Genomic DNA, 15,732 nt, shown 5'->3' on the forward strand with positions numbered 1-15,732 from the left:
AGTTTCTTTTCATAAGATACAATGGTTCTAGTATAGTTTATCATGCATACTCATGTTTTCTTGCACTCTCTAAATGCAACATCATTCACACTTCTCGGAACGAGAAAAAACAATTAATAGAAAGCTATTTCACCAACAAGCTCTGCAAAAATGATACCTGTCACAATCTATTTTATATCACTCAGCATTATTTACATTCATGAGAAATATGTTTTTAAAATTAAAAGTTAAGTCAGAAGAATCAAAACAGCACACACACATGCGTGTATGCACACACACAGAGTGTAAAATTAAAAGGCAAATTGAAAGTGGTCATTAGTGACCCAAAAAGCACATATGGTTGACTTAGGGGTCCCACAGCAACCGTTGACGGTTAGGTATAACTAACAATATTCTCATAACAGTGAAAAATTCTGAGCAGTTCAAGGCAATCCAACTTTTTCCCTGCAGCCACATGCTTTTGAAGTAGAATTGATATTTGTTGTACCTCTTTCTCATGATCTGAAAACCAGCTGGTGTCTTTACTGGAGCCTTGAGGCAAAATATGAACATCCACCAAAACAGCAAAGTTCCCACACTGAAAAAAAAACAAAGAAGAAAAAACGTTCAACTGTAGCTGCCAGGAAGCACATGTCAAGCAGACAAGGAGGTAAACAATCAGGTAAGCATATGCATCTGGTTCAGAGATACAGCAGGCAGGACATAAAACTGTGGAAGCTTATGAAGTATGGAATTACAAATTTACCATTGTTCGTGAGCTTAATGAGAAACAAGAGCACCAGACCTATCTTGGATAGCTCACTGAAAAGTTTAAACAATAACAACAAGCACAAGTACGTGGAGTTTTCTTCTGCTATCTATATGCCACTTTTAAATCTGAGTTCAAGCAAATTTTAACGTGTGAAAAATTAGCTATCCCTTCACCAAACTCCCATCATTCTATTTTCTGAGAATGTAGTACCATATTAGTTATCTAGTTTGCATTTTAAATTTATTAAGTCCTTAAAAACTCAGCCTCTTCAGAAATCTTTTTCTCTCTCCAAACTACCTAATGTAAAGAACAGCAAGTTTGAAGAACTTGTGGTAACTACCTAATATGCATCGACATCTGTCATTTGAACGGTTAAATGGTAAGGCTAACCTATTAATAAACATTATATATAGTTGTTAGGATGATACAGGCTACATCCCAAGACACATCAACTGAAAACTCCTTGATAGGCTTCAACTGAGGACAGTGTGACGTACGAGGTTTAATTATTTTCTTTTGTCAGTACACGAGTCATTACAATGACCTTTAATATAAGGAAGAGTGAACGGCACAAACACATCTCCTTAGTTCCGCTGTGCACTAACTCAGCCCTAGCAAGAGATTACTGCCTTTTTTCACGCACAGAGGTATGGTGCATTACAAGCTAATGCTCTCCCTTTCTTCTACTGTAACACAGCACCAACTCTCACTCAGACATCCTTTAACTAAACAACTTGCGAGGTAAAAGCCAATTTCATCATTCTGTTTTGGCTGCTTGTGCCGCACTTGTGATGCAATAAACCCACTCTTTGAGAAGACTGAACATGGGCGGTCATGGCAATTGCACATCTGGAATGTCTGATGGAATAGAAACAACATCCTGATTCCAGACAAATCTCAAATGTATATGTACAATCCAGCGTTAGATTGGTCTCGTTTCAAGCGGACGTTGCAGCACACACTTCCTGTCCTCTCCCTCTCCCCATATTTGCTCTTCACTGCCAAACATCTGCAAACCCCACGCCAGAATTCCAATTGCTAACAGAATTAGTTCTAGAAATGGTATGATACATATTTTTACACTATATTTGTACATCACCTACAGTCTAAGAGGTACATCTGTATCTTAGGCTTATGGCATAGCAGAAGTACAGTCTTTGAGAGTACCCTTACCTGTACAGTTAGTACAGACAAAGAACAACAAGATTTAGCATCAATTTTATTAATCACGACAGCGTATTTGGCAAATTTGAAATCTCTGAGTTTACAAAACACTTAGATCTGTAAATTAACCGTGAACAGAAGTATTTAAATAATGATTTAAATATAGTTAAAAATATAATTCATGACCACTATTGTAACTAGAATGCAAAAGTTTGGCAAATGAGACAGGCATTGTGAAATCATTTTGAGAAACTTCTAAGTTACTTATAGGTATCAGTCACTGAAAGAGCAGAATGCTTTGATCTATTTTATCAAAAGGCTTCTCTTTCCTCCAGAGAACCAAGAATTACCAGATGGCTGCAACAGCAAACCTCTCCAAGCTTTAAATTGATGACAAAATCTCTCTCAAAAATCTCTGGTGAATCATTAGTCAGCTCCAGCAGACTTTTGAGTTGACTACTGAACTTCAAAGTTAGCAGACACTGCGTATTATAGAGAAAGCCAGTAAATTATTTGTGGTTCAGCACTTACAACAACGAACAAGTATTTGATACATCAAGAAAATTCAAAATATCAAATGCTATATGTTAACTTGCATCATTTTCCATTGACTACAGAAACTTTATATATAGATACAGATGCAAAGTATAGACCTGTTTTTCAAGGAGAGATAATGTTTGTAATTATTTTCTTTTGAATGGCAGCATTTGTCTCATTTGCCAATCTTGAAACAACTGGAAAATAACAAACCATATTTGAAACTATATAATGGAACAGTTCAAAATTATCTTAAAAATATTACAAATAGACCAAACGTTTGTAGTACTTCAAAGGAAAACAAATGTATATGAATAATGCATAAATCCTTGCAACAGACAAGCTTTTCCAATTGAAGACTTCCATCCTTCTGAGTTTTGGAGCACTTTTCTTGTAGACGGCATACCTGGAACTACTTCAACATTCAAAAGCCAACAGTTTTGCCACCCAATTGGAAGAGCTTTGGGACAGGACATGAGGAAGCATAACTGTCACAGACAAAGAGGAATATGGGCAGTAAGAGAATATAAGCACAGATCTTTCTGGGTCTTGTTACCTCCTATTTTTCCTAAGTCCTGAACGTGATATAAGCAACAGCTCCCATGCAGGCTCCTTTGCACTCTCAAATTATCCAATACATTGTATACCCTACACCTGTACTTATACTTTATATGCCTTCACGTGGTACAGCTTTATGTAAGATATTTACACTAAGCAGCTCAATACAGCTTTGGCTGCTCCAGCAGCAAAGGAAGAGTTCTCTGTACAGACTAAATTCCAATACAAATAATTGTGGGGAACAGAGGGAAATGGAAGAAAAAAGTATACTGTTTATATTAACAGATTTGATGATCTTATACAAGTTTCTAAATAATTTTAATTTTTATTCTGAAGACACGCAATTCCATGAAAATACTAGCTTTTAGAAAATACTACGTTTTAGAAGAAATGAAACATTTCCAGTCATTGTGGCTGCAAGAAGCAACTTGTGACTCCTAAGTACTGTAACTGAAAGGCAAACAAAAAGAACAGAAAGTTTTAATTTTATGTTTTCAACCTCAATCTCAAAATTTGCAGTGGAAATTATTTTTAGAGGTGCGGTTGTCAAAACTGAAAGCTGAATGCCTGATCTGATGGGAAACACTTTTGTCAAGAATCAACGGGAAAACATTTCACTGAAAGATTAAAGACAGAAACAGATGCGCCAATTTGATTTCCTCCAAAATTCTAAAATTCCAAAACTCTTCATTTTTACAAGCTGTTTTTTAATGTTAACTTACTTACTGTAACAGTCTAATAACATTCACTGTGTTATTAAACAAAGGGCTTTAAATGATCTCAGAATGTTGTTAGTGTATTGTTGTACAGTAATGGCATCTAATTCAGAACATATTTTCAGGAATCAAACTGTTTATACAAATACATCAAACACTTCATAGATTCTGCAAATGGAAAAGATAACCAGACATGTAACGTAAACAGAATGAATACCAACGCAAAGTGGTCAGTCAGTCAAGGAAAGTCATCTGCTCATAACCTGTTAAAACCTTGGCCCAGGATAAGCACATATTAGATGGTGGATTATTATCTCAACTCCCCCAATGAGTAGATAAACCCAAACAAGTATTTTTTATTGCTATACTCATTTTTACAATCAGGGGGCTCCTACATGGGTACTCTCATTTCTTTAAACTGTACCACTTCAAATAGCGTAAAAACAGTCATTATAAACAAGACTACTTGGGATGCCGGGGATAAGCATGCTGAGTTTGTACTCAGTTACATCATTCCAAATGTGCTGTATCATTAAACCAGACAGGACTGGAGAGCCAGCCTCCCAAGACACATATTAGCGTTTCCCATTTCTGTGATTACTCTACAGATGCGGGCTGTAGGGTCAGAATTAATTGAAGCTTAGTTGAAAAGGAAACATACAATAGTTTGGCTAGCTTTTGGGGGCGGGTGGGAAGGAGGCGAGCTGCAACTGTCACACACGCTTTCACTTTCCAGAAGGATAGCTGCAAACATAGGTGACACCATCAGCGTAATAGTAGTAGTTAGCTTGAAGTTTGCTGTCTCTGCTTCAGATCAGAATGGTCCTTGTAGTACCAAAAGCTTGGGAAGTTTGTTATATTAATTAGTCTACAGAAAGACAATACTTTTCTCTATAAACCTTACTTTGTTTATAACTGTCCTGGTTTTGGCTGGGATAGAGTTAGTTTTCTTCCTAGTAGCTGGTACAGCGCTGTGTTTTGGACTTAGGATGAGAATAATGTTGATAATACACTCATGTTTTAGTTGTTGCTAAGTCGTGCTTACACTAGTCAAGGACTTTTCAGCTTCCCATGCTCTACCGACTGAGAAGGCTGGAGGTGCACAAGAAGCTGGGAGGGGGCACAGCCAGGACAGCTGACCCCAACTGGCCAAAGGGACATTCCAGACCATGTGACGTCATGCTCAGTACATAAACTGGGGGAAAGCTGGCCGGGGGGGGGCGCTGCTTGGGGACTGGCTGGGCATCGGTCGGCAGGTGGTGAGCAATTGCATTGTGCATCACTTGCTTTCTATATTATTATTATATTTTACTTCAATTATTAAACTGTTTTTATCTCAACCCATGAGTTTTCTCACTTCTACTCTTCCGATTCTCTCCCTCATCCCACCGGGGGGGGGTTGGGGGGGGGGGATGAGCGAGCAGCTGTGTGGTGCTCAGTTGCCGACTGAGGTTAAACCACAACAATAAACAAGTTTAATTAAAGACGATTTTGAAACACGTTTCCCAGTTCCACTGGGAGATGAGCATGCCCTACACTGTAAAACTTCAGTTCTCCAGGCTAAGCATACAGGGACTGTTTCTTTCTAATCTTACCTCTTCCCTGAAAGGTGTGATATTTAGTTGCAGTGATAATGTTATTCCACTCTTAGATGATGGCAATAGGAAAAAATAGACTAGATCGTGATGACCACTCAAAAACGTCCTCAATGCTGAGCCATTCGCTCTCTTATTGGGGAATTCACAGCTGCTTGTACTAGATGCAAAATGGGACTAAAGGATCTTGAATCATAAAAATGGGAAAAGGTGGAAGATGTGCACATCTGGAAGAGTAACTAGAAATTCATACCCACAGACTGAGCTCTGCTACGTTTCAGAAAACTTTACAGCATCTGGGCTGTATACTGCAGTTTCATGAGTGTCCAGCAAACAACCAGGCTGCCCTTCTGAAATCTCAAATGGGATTCCATTTTATTTGCTAGAGTTGTAAAAAAGTTTTGACAAATAGCTGGTCTTGTTAAAGAAGGATTATAGCCACCAGCTGACATCACCTAGATCTTTTTAGTCCCCTGCTTTCAAAAATCTTTGGGATCACTGTAACAGTGAAAAGGGAGCAGCAGATCAGCAGTAATGGCGTAGGGGGTTCTAACTTCAAGATCTATCCTCAAAGATAGCTCTACTAAATTATACACAGATTCAGCAGGAATCAGTCAACCTAAAATGCATTCAGACTTTCCAAAAGCAGGGAGGAAATTCCCCCTTCTATAAGCTGAATACAAGTTATATCTAAGTAATCTTTCGCACGTGGTTAGCTTGCTTTTTTAGGTGTACAGTTTATGTCTGAGAAATTCCTAAAGGGAGGAGTGTTCAATTTTCTGGTGTTTTAGTCAAATGAAAGAAGTAGTATCTGAAAATTCAACCAATGAGCTATAGAAGTATTAAGATCACATTCAGGAGTTCCCATGCCAAGCAAAGAGGTGCAAGCAGAGAACAAGCCTTTAGAAGAAACTTTTGTGAGAAGTGGTCCGAGAACACAACAAGAAACTAGGATGTAATATCAAGGCAGTATGTTAGACTCTTAGAAGATGCAGATAAACAGGATATTAAGTGTAAGAAATGATGGGAAAAAGAAAACAAGAAATACACGTGGATGATTCAACCCCTAGGAAAATGTAAAGAAATCTAAGTAGTTTCAAATCTGATGAAGCTGTGTACGATACTGGAGACTTTCAAATTAAGGACTAATACGCTGCTGTTAAAGCACATAATTGTGAGACAACCACCCAAATCAACAGATTAAAATAAATTAATCAAGACAACTCCTTCAAAAACACCCTAAGTATCTGCCGTGCTAAAGGATCTGCGTGTTTTTTAGCAATATAAGAATGCTTCAGTGCAAACACAGCCCTTCAGTTCATCACCCACAGTCAGGCTAAGCAGTAATTACTTAATCTAAACATCTGAACTGGTCTAGGAGAACTGCTCTATCAGGTACAATGTTGAAAAAGAGGCCTAAATTGCATGCGCGAATTAAGCTTAATTTAGGTTGTCAATCTATGCTGGTCTGGTTCCAATTCCGTAGGAGGTTTTGTAGCCTACATCTTGAAAGGAGCCATGTAGCTGGAGCTCAAACAATTGCAAAAAGCAAGTTTTTCCTCAGGGCAAAGTCTCCAAGTAACAGTGCAATCTCAACATTGTTTTGAAAGCATATATACCATGTCCCTGCCTGTGTCAGAACTGATCCAGAAAAACAGAAATAGCAGCACAGTATTTGTCCAAGATAATAGAAAGATAATTTGAGATTCTAACAAGCTGCTTTCACCCTTTTGTCGTAAAATATTATTATAAAAACTGTGGCATCTTTAAAATCATAGCTAGCAAGCCACGAAGAAATACTAATCTCTGCAGCAACCTGCATTTACGACACTTTGGGTTGGGGAGGGCGAGAGGCCGTATTAACTGGATAGCTGAACATATTCACGACCTGTTTAAATGCAGTTAATTCTTAATTATAAATTTTAAGGACATTTCTTGGGGCTTGGACACACCAATAGAGTGTCACAGGATAACACGTTATTGTGTATCACCTGATCTTTGGTAAGTGAGTGCAGACAAAGATTAGAGCTACCTTACTGAGCTCTCACCCTAAGCTATCAGCAACAGAAGTTTGGTATTACGAAAGTGATTCATGATGAGAAGAACGGCCTTGTCACTGCTGTACTAAACTGGAATTTGGGATGTCGTCTGTGGTTCTAGAAAGTCCATGCTGGGATTTAGTTACTAACCCAGGTGGAAAGACAAAGGAACTAGCACGCACCCTGTACAAAAAGCTCTGCATGTCTGAATCACTCATTTTGTAATGATCAGATACTACAGTAATAGGTATCACCACGTTAAGTATTGAGAACTGGTAACCCTAACAATGATCATTACTTCCTTTGATTTCTGCACTGAAGATCAGAGAAGTACCTAGCTCATTATCAGCTTCTTCAATACTTCCTCAGAGTAACTAAACTGAATTTCAAATTTAGCTATTTCTAACTATCACAGGTCTAGTGATTGGTTAAAACAACCAGAATGATTAGAGGTTCATAATACATAAAAGGGCTTGCTTAAAGTCCTGCTAAGAAACAGCAGGGATGACTAAAGCTTCCAAAAAAAACCTAAAAATCACAAACAGTAAAGTGACAATATAATTTTCTGAAGGAAATTACAGCCAGTAATAAAAAGGCTTGAGGGCCTTTTTCAGACCTTTAACTTGTTAAATGATTTTTCACAGGTCTTCGCGTACATGCTCTACATGCTATATTTTAATATTAATGAGCCAAACTTTAAAGAATAAACAAAAGATCACCAAGTATGGATTGGCAAGCTGATGTATTTGTTAAGCATATGAAAAGAAGAACCATACAGGACGGCTAAGGAGCTGAGTAATGCACCACCTGATTTTATGTGTTTCTGCATATGCTAGTCGTGACTAGTTCTTTAACATTAAAACATGACAAATTAAGTGCAATAAAAATTAAGGTAAAAAAGACCATCCTCAGTATCTTTTGATGTAAACTCTGTCAGAGGAAATAAATCCAGCCATTGGATAGCATGGAGAAAACAATTTACAAAATTCTCGTAAAGGTGAAGAAGAGGTAAACCACAATGTTTGTTTCGTAAGGTAATGTGCACATTACTAAGATGAAGGGAGCAGCAGTTCTCAAGCATATGATGCATCCAGTAACATATTTCTTGAGTTTATTGTACAACAGCTGCAGGGATGGGCCGACTTCCCTCTCACAAAAACAGAACAGGGAAGTGAGGGCAGGTCCCGTGCAGGAAATTGTTCCACGTTCCCCAACTTTGCAATTATTTCACAAAGCCTCTGATTTCTTTTTATACTGAGAGACAAGGTCTCACCTGCCCTAAAGTTTACTTCCTTCCCTCCCTCTCATGAAGATGTTACCTACCGCAGCATGCAGCTACTGAAGTGGGAAGCAGGAGGCAACAGAAAACCAAACCAAACATCTGCAGTCCATGTTTCAATATAAAATATTTGCAGATGTTAAATCTTTATGCCAAAATAATTTAACAGATTACAGATACATTGATCACACATGCTCAGACTTTAAGACAAATACATAAAGCAAACGTATTTTTTATTTGCAAAAAAGGACTAGCAAGCCAAATTTCTTAACATTGTTAAATTTGCTTAAGTGGTTGAAATGTTACATTTTCCAAGTGTGTAAAAGAGGTACTTTTTAACTCTGCGCTTTAACTAATTTGTCTTTGAAACAAAGCTAAGCCAGGAAAGTTTCAGAACTGCATGAAAGCTTTTTCAGAAATAACGTAAGAAAGAAGTGATTCACTTCTGAAAAAGGCATATTACAAAAGTGACGCCCTTTGGACAAAATCCTTCTGCTAAGTGGGAGCATATTTAGTCCACATAAAGCAGAGGAAAGCTCAACAAAATAACCAATGCTTTATCTACAAAGGTACAAGGGAAGAAATAGATGAGCCTTTCAAGTGAGCAAGTGATGCTCTAAATCTTATGGCTGAAAAAGCAGAATCAAATGGATGGAGAATACATCGTATTTCAAAATGGAAACAGATGAGCAAAAACCTCAAGGAATTACCAGCTGGAAAGCAAAGAAATATATTTTTTTTAAATGTCCAAGAGAAAAAATTGTTTTCATCTGGCATTGAACAGAGTATGTAATAGACTTTGTGCATAAATAAAGAGAAAAATGGATACAAAAGGAATAGGAGCAACAACTTTTATTTTAATTTTTATTTATAAAAGTATGTAAAATATTAACACAGTTGAACACTGAAGAGTTAGCAAGAACGCGCTGTGAAATGTACCACTGCTTCCTGGTGGAGGGGTTTGTCACCAGAAAGGCTGCTTAGACTAAAACTTAACCTGCTAAGAAAGCTATTTCCCCATTCGGCTGTCCTTGCCCATTCTGCCTCCATCTTACTTACTTCTTTAGTTACGTCCCCTAACTAAACCAGTTTTGATACAACATCTGTTTTAAAAGGCATACTAAAACCTACTGAGTTTGATAGAAATAAATAGGGAATGACTATTCATATACCTCTCCTAGCAAACTTAAGAAGTGGTAACCTCTGGTAGGAGAATAGGGCAATGAAAAGCAGGTGGCAGGTGACTAGATCTTAAATCAGATGCAGCTGAAAAAGTACACCTGACTCCATTCTAACACCAGGCCTTCAGGAGGCATCCAGTAACACATCACCTACCTATAAGGAAGGCAGGTGTGTACAGCAGTAGATGGTACACATGTTAATCAGTATTTACATGCACCTAGCAGGCACATCAAAAAACCTGAATCCTTCTGCAAATATTCCTCTTTCTACAACACAGTTTTCCCAGGTTGGGGGGGTTAAGTGCCTACCATTTTTCTTCTAAAGATTTGTAAAAATGAGTTAAATCAACTCAAGTCTCTTCCACTAGGGGGAAAGAAAATCCAAACTAAGTGTGATTGTTTTTAACATGAAAACAAACATTGAATGGACACAGAAAGAAACAAACCGTGTATACTTTACACAAGTATAGTTTAATCTGTAACTGGTTTTGTCAGTTTCTATAATTCTTTTTCACGCTAAGTGCATTGATAGGTTATATTCACATGTGGTCAATCAAGTAATGAAAACCCAAGGGAAAACACTTGTTTTTAATACAATGTACAGACAGTATGGGTAACACATTGCTCATTTTCACCTATTATGAAGTATAATAGAAACAACATGCTCCCAAGATTTCAAAGAAGTCCTATTGTAAAGCTTGGGGGGGGTGGGGGTGGGGGTGGGATGGCAAGAAGGACTGATTTATTCTCAAAAATATTTATCTATTTCACTCAGATCAAAAAACCTGTTGCCTCAAAGAAGAAAGGACGTAATTTTTAGTAAGGTTAAAAAGGACTACCAGTACCTAGGATTTCAACTGATATTTGGGAATGCATTTAAAAAGAGTTGACGCTTTAAATTTCAAAGCCAATTGTTTTCAAATTTCCCGTGGATTATATTACTAACTGGGACTATGTGGGAAATATTTCCCACAATTATGTTTATAAAAGTTCCAGTGATAATTAGTAGCAATCCTAACACACGTGGAAAACATTAAAATCACCAAAAATGATGAATAGTGTTGATTTGATGTAACAAAATGTACACTTTAAAGACATAAAAAGTTATATTGGGTCAATCCAAAGGTCCACAATGACCCGTATGCTCTGACAGCGACTAGTAGTAGATGTCTACAGGAAAGATAAAAAAGATAAGCAAATAATGATACTTTCCTCAGTAGATGTATTAGACATTCAGCAATGTGAGATTCTGGGGCTCTATATCCCATAGGCTGTATCTGTATTTAGAAGTCATCAGCAATTGTTTTCTCCCAGAATTTGTTAAACTGGTCTATAAAAGTGCATGAATTTTTGCATCCACAATATCCTGTGGCAGGCAGTCCCACAAGCTGATCACACATGCATGAGGAATCATATCTTCTAGTTCATTTCAAATCATATTGTTGGTTTAATTAAATACCTTCAGTTGTTAAATTAGAACAGTCATTTCTTATTTCTCTCTTCCTACCATCTGTGATTTAATAGACCACTATTATTCCCCACCCGCTCACCTCCAGCTTTCTCTCTTCCAGGCTGAAGAGTGTTAAATTGTTCCTTATACTGAAGGTTCCTTACACCTCTCACTAATTCTCTTAGTTCCACTAAGGAGAAGTATAAGCATACACAGTGTTTAAAAAGCAGATGTGCCCTCAATTTGCACCATGGCACAGTGATGGTATTACTTATGTTTTCTTCATTCTGTTCCTACTAATTCCCCAAATTGACTTTGCTTTTTAAAATGCTGCTGTGAATTGAGCTGATGATTTCAGAAAATATTATAAACTTTAAGAAGTCATTCCTGGGTGGTGGTCCTGTGTTCAGGACCCATCATTTGCATCCGTAAGTTCAAAGCTGTTCTCCCTCACCCCCACATACATTGCATTTACCTATTCATCTGTCATTTAATTGTACAGTCACTCAATACTCTGAGATTTTTTGCCATACTTCATTGTAAGCCTTTGCTATTTCTGCTCCCTTCTCAGGTCATTTACAAATACAGTGTCTGCCCCAGAGTTCCCTGTTTGACTCCAGTATTGCCTCCATCCACCCTTATCCTTTAGCCAGGTAATCTATGTAAGGACCTTCTTTTTCAGCTCACTTAAAGAGACTTTGGTGAGGCACCCTGTCAATCACTTTTTGGAGAATCTAAATGAGTTATAGCAACCAGATTTCCCTGTTCCTTACACTCACCAGTTCCTGTAAAGAAGCCAGAAGGCTGTGATGCATGACTTCTCTTCACAACGGGTGTTTTGACTTGTTTCCAATGTACTACACAAATCTGTATATCCATTCATTCTGCCTTAATGGAGTTTGTGCTGATTTGCCTGCTACAGAAGTTAGACATTGATCTGACAACTTTCTAGTCCTATCATACGAGGCACTCTCAAATACATGGAACTAGGGCAGTTTAAAAAGGACAAGATCTGCCAAAGTTTATTATTCACACATATGCTAAAATCCAGCTTTCTGTGTATTTATTCCAGTGCAGAGTACAAATTAACTAAAATAGACAACTATATTAAACCCCATTGTTTCTTTTGCAGCTAAGAACACTATGAAACTGGAAAATTAGTTTTCAAAGTTAATGCATCTGTTTCAAAAATTTCACCTTTTTAACGACATCTTAGTAAACAGCAAAACTCTACAAATGCATCTCAGTACCCTCTCCTGTTGTGTGCAAATACAGAGAATCACACTCAAGCTAGTGCTTTCTTCCTCAAGAGACTAATTCTGCTTCACTCGTCTCCCACATTCCCCCCATAGTGAACCAAACTGCTGAAAAAAAAAACCCAAGTTCTGTACATAAGATTATAATCTTGTGTAAAACAGTCCCTTAACTTTTTTTATTTTTATCATTTTCTAGCCAAAAATACATCTATTTCTACATTTATCAGATTCTTTTTCTCCTTGCTCTATCAGTAAGCCTATCGCAAAAAAGTGCCATAGGTCTCCTAATGCTTCACGACTTTCTTCATGAATTTAAGTTCATCATTCAAGACTTTCTCCATGCCTGCCAAGGTCACAATTCCTCCTTAACGCATCTTCTCAATGTGCGAGTGCTATAGTAAAACGCATCTTCTCAATGGGCGAGTGCTATAGTAAAACTGACAGAAGAAAGCAGCTCAGTAAAGTAAGGTATGCCATCTGATAACAAGCATCTAAGATGTCACCTAGCTGAATTAAATCTTGCTTAATTGCAATGTTTGTATCTATCCAGCAGTATGTTAAAATGGAAAACTAAAACTGAATTACTTAACGTGTCTGCAGTATACCTAATTTTCCATAACCTGTATCTACCTGCTTAGCTCTGTAAGGGGGAAAGAAATACAGTTTACACGCAACAAACTTCCCTACCTGCTGCATTGCAATTTAATGCCCATAATCAATAAAAACAAGACAACCATCATCAGAGGACAACTCCTCTGAAAAATGAAATTGAGACTGATACAGCATTTTGCATTAATAAAAACACTGCATTTTTCTTTAAAAAAGTCAACAATCGGTTGCTAGAGCTGTAAAAACTAGGCCCAGTTTACGCTACATGCCAACAAAAACAACTGTTTCTTAACTTGCTAGTCCTTTTAATTTATTACCATAGGAAGGAGATATCACTCAAATTTGTAATCAACAAAAAAATAATTATTGGTGCATCAGCATAAGAGAAGACTTCTCCCCCTGCTTGCTGAAGTACAGTTCTGGTCTATATCACTCTCAGTTCCCAAGCCTCTTTCCACCTCTCCTTATCTCGGTCTTCATTTTCCCACTGTCAAAGCCTGTTTTTCCAGGAAGGAAAGTTATGGTAAAGATGAGGAATATTGTTCAGCACCTCTTTGCCCTTTGGCACTGCTATCAAACACTGGGATTTTATCTGCCACATTAGCAGAGATCTTACAAAAAACACATTCCTTTTTGTATAATGTACATGGTGGTCACTCAAACAATAACCAGTAACAGATGTCTGAAGTGAGGAGAATGGACTATTTAAGTAGAACTTTATAAATTCTGATGATACTTTCCCAGATTTGAAACCTTGACACTTAATTTATAACCATCAGTATGGCCATATACGTTCCTTTGTGTGTTTATTTCTAGTTCCAACCTCGGTAAGTATACTTTGTCCATCATGCTTTAAGTTTCACTGTGACCTTGCAGATAATCTTACCCTCAACTTGCATTCATTTAATAGCGTAAAGATAGTGGTAAAAAATGAAAAACCCACTGCAAAGAATCCAATACCCAAATAAGGAATTCTGACAGGGGCTATGAACTTAAATGCTTACATAAAATTACTGGTCACATTCAGTACCCTGCAATGACCATCTGGGAAAGTTTTTCTTTCAAAGGAAACACAGAACTATGAAAGAAATGTAACCTGCCAGAGTCTTTTCCATTGAAGTTTTAATGTTACAAGATTGGTATTTAGGTCTGCTTTCCAGGGATTTTTAAAAAGCACTCTCACTCAATATGCATGGGAAATTCAATAACAACTGCTTTAGATATCCTTACAGTTTAGTATTACAAGAAAGTGTTGGAGGTTTTAGAAGAAAATTCTCCATGAATCTGTATATGTAAACCGTATCTGCCAATAGCACTTTTACTCGTATACAAACAGTAGAACTAAAGATCAATTTGGCATAATACAGAAGCAGTTTTTTAAGACTGAAGTCTTTATAATGATGCATTATGTTTAATTACCTTGTTTTCACAATCCCTTTTAACAAATAAAGATTCCTATATGTATTTCTGATTACAGCTGCTTAAGGAAAAAGTAATTTTTTTAACACATCATTAAAAAAATCCATCTCAGCTACAGAAACAAAGGATACCAACAATAGTAGCAGCAATGGAAAAGAATAGATTTTAAAAGACAAGGTCAAATTCTGCCATTGTAACATCTCTGCATAGATGCAGAAAAGGTTTACAGACATACGCTTAGAGACAATTTGTTGTACTTGAGGACAAAACGTATCCTTCAGGATCTTTAAACTTGCCAATATGTAAAATCAAGCAGATCCAGTAGAAGTTTCACGTTCCTGATTAAATTTTTAAAACAGTTGAATAAGATGAATAATAATCCCAGAAAACATGCAACTCTAACATTTTAAAGCTTTGCAATCAGCTTCAATAGCATAAATCCACTTGCATTTTGCTCAAGACATTTGGCCATGAATTTCAGGGTCATTTTTAGGGAATACACTTCCCCTTTCTTCTAAAGGCAGTGCAACAATAGTATCCTGTGTAAAGGTTTTACCCTCTGTAGGCAGTAGATAAACAGATCTATGAAGCATTCTTCCAATAGACAGATCATATTACAGGTCAGAAAGTTTCTTTCCTTCCTATTACAATATTCACCTGTACCCATGTTATTGGAAACCCACAAAGTTGAAAAAGACAGGTTGACGAGATGGAAAGGCCTCTTTGTATACAGCAATAACATTTCTGATGGAACTTAAGCAATGCCTACCAGTAGTCAGAAATTTTATATTAAAATACACGATGATAGATGCTGCTGATATAACGCGATTTCATTGGTTTTAGAAAAAAGTTATAGCTGTCATACAATTGTATGTGTGAAAATCAAAGGAGCAAAACCAAAGGATGAAGTCTCTCATGCTGCAAAAATCACCTACCAAAGACAATGGCTGATAAAGACTATGCCAACTAAGGGTCTTCAACGATATCTGCAAAGCTAGACTGCCATGGCTGAGTGTTCACTTCCTACATGTCTGCATCCTTTTAAAGAGTCAACGCAGGAAAGAGTACACTTTATAAATTAAGTTAAAAAACCCTAAATTTTTTCCATTGATTTCAACAGAAAAAAACCCTACATTACAAATTGAGAGGGAGTTAACCCTTGGAAAGCAACAGCTCAT

The 15,732-nt window shown here is 37.2% G+C and overlaps 1 protein-coding gene across 7 annotated transcripts in view; it reads right to left on the bottom strand.

Annotated features, from left to right (window-relative positions):
- The window catches only part of SLX4IP (SLX4 interacting protein), an 81,197-nt gene that overhangs the window by 39,692 nt on the left and 25,773 nt on the right, over positions 1-15,732 (bottom strand). For all 7 annotated transcript variants that reach the window (XM_076335088.1, XM_076335086.1, XM_076335089.1 and 4 more), the window contains one exon: positions 488-577. In XM_076335088.1, the coding sequence (XP_076191203.1) occupies positions 488-577 (90 nt within the window). The remainder of the gene's footprint in view (positions 1-487; positions 578-15,732) is intronic.

This window comes from Aptenodytes patagonicus, chromosome 3, assembly GCF_965638725.1.
Source record: "Aptenodytes patagonicus chromosome 3, bAptPat1.pri.cur, whole genome shotgun sequence".
Classification (NCBI taxonomy): Eukaryota; Metazoa; Chordata; class Aves; order Sphenisciformes; family Spheniscidae; genus Aptenodytes; species Aptenodytes patagonicus.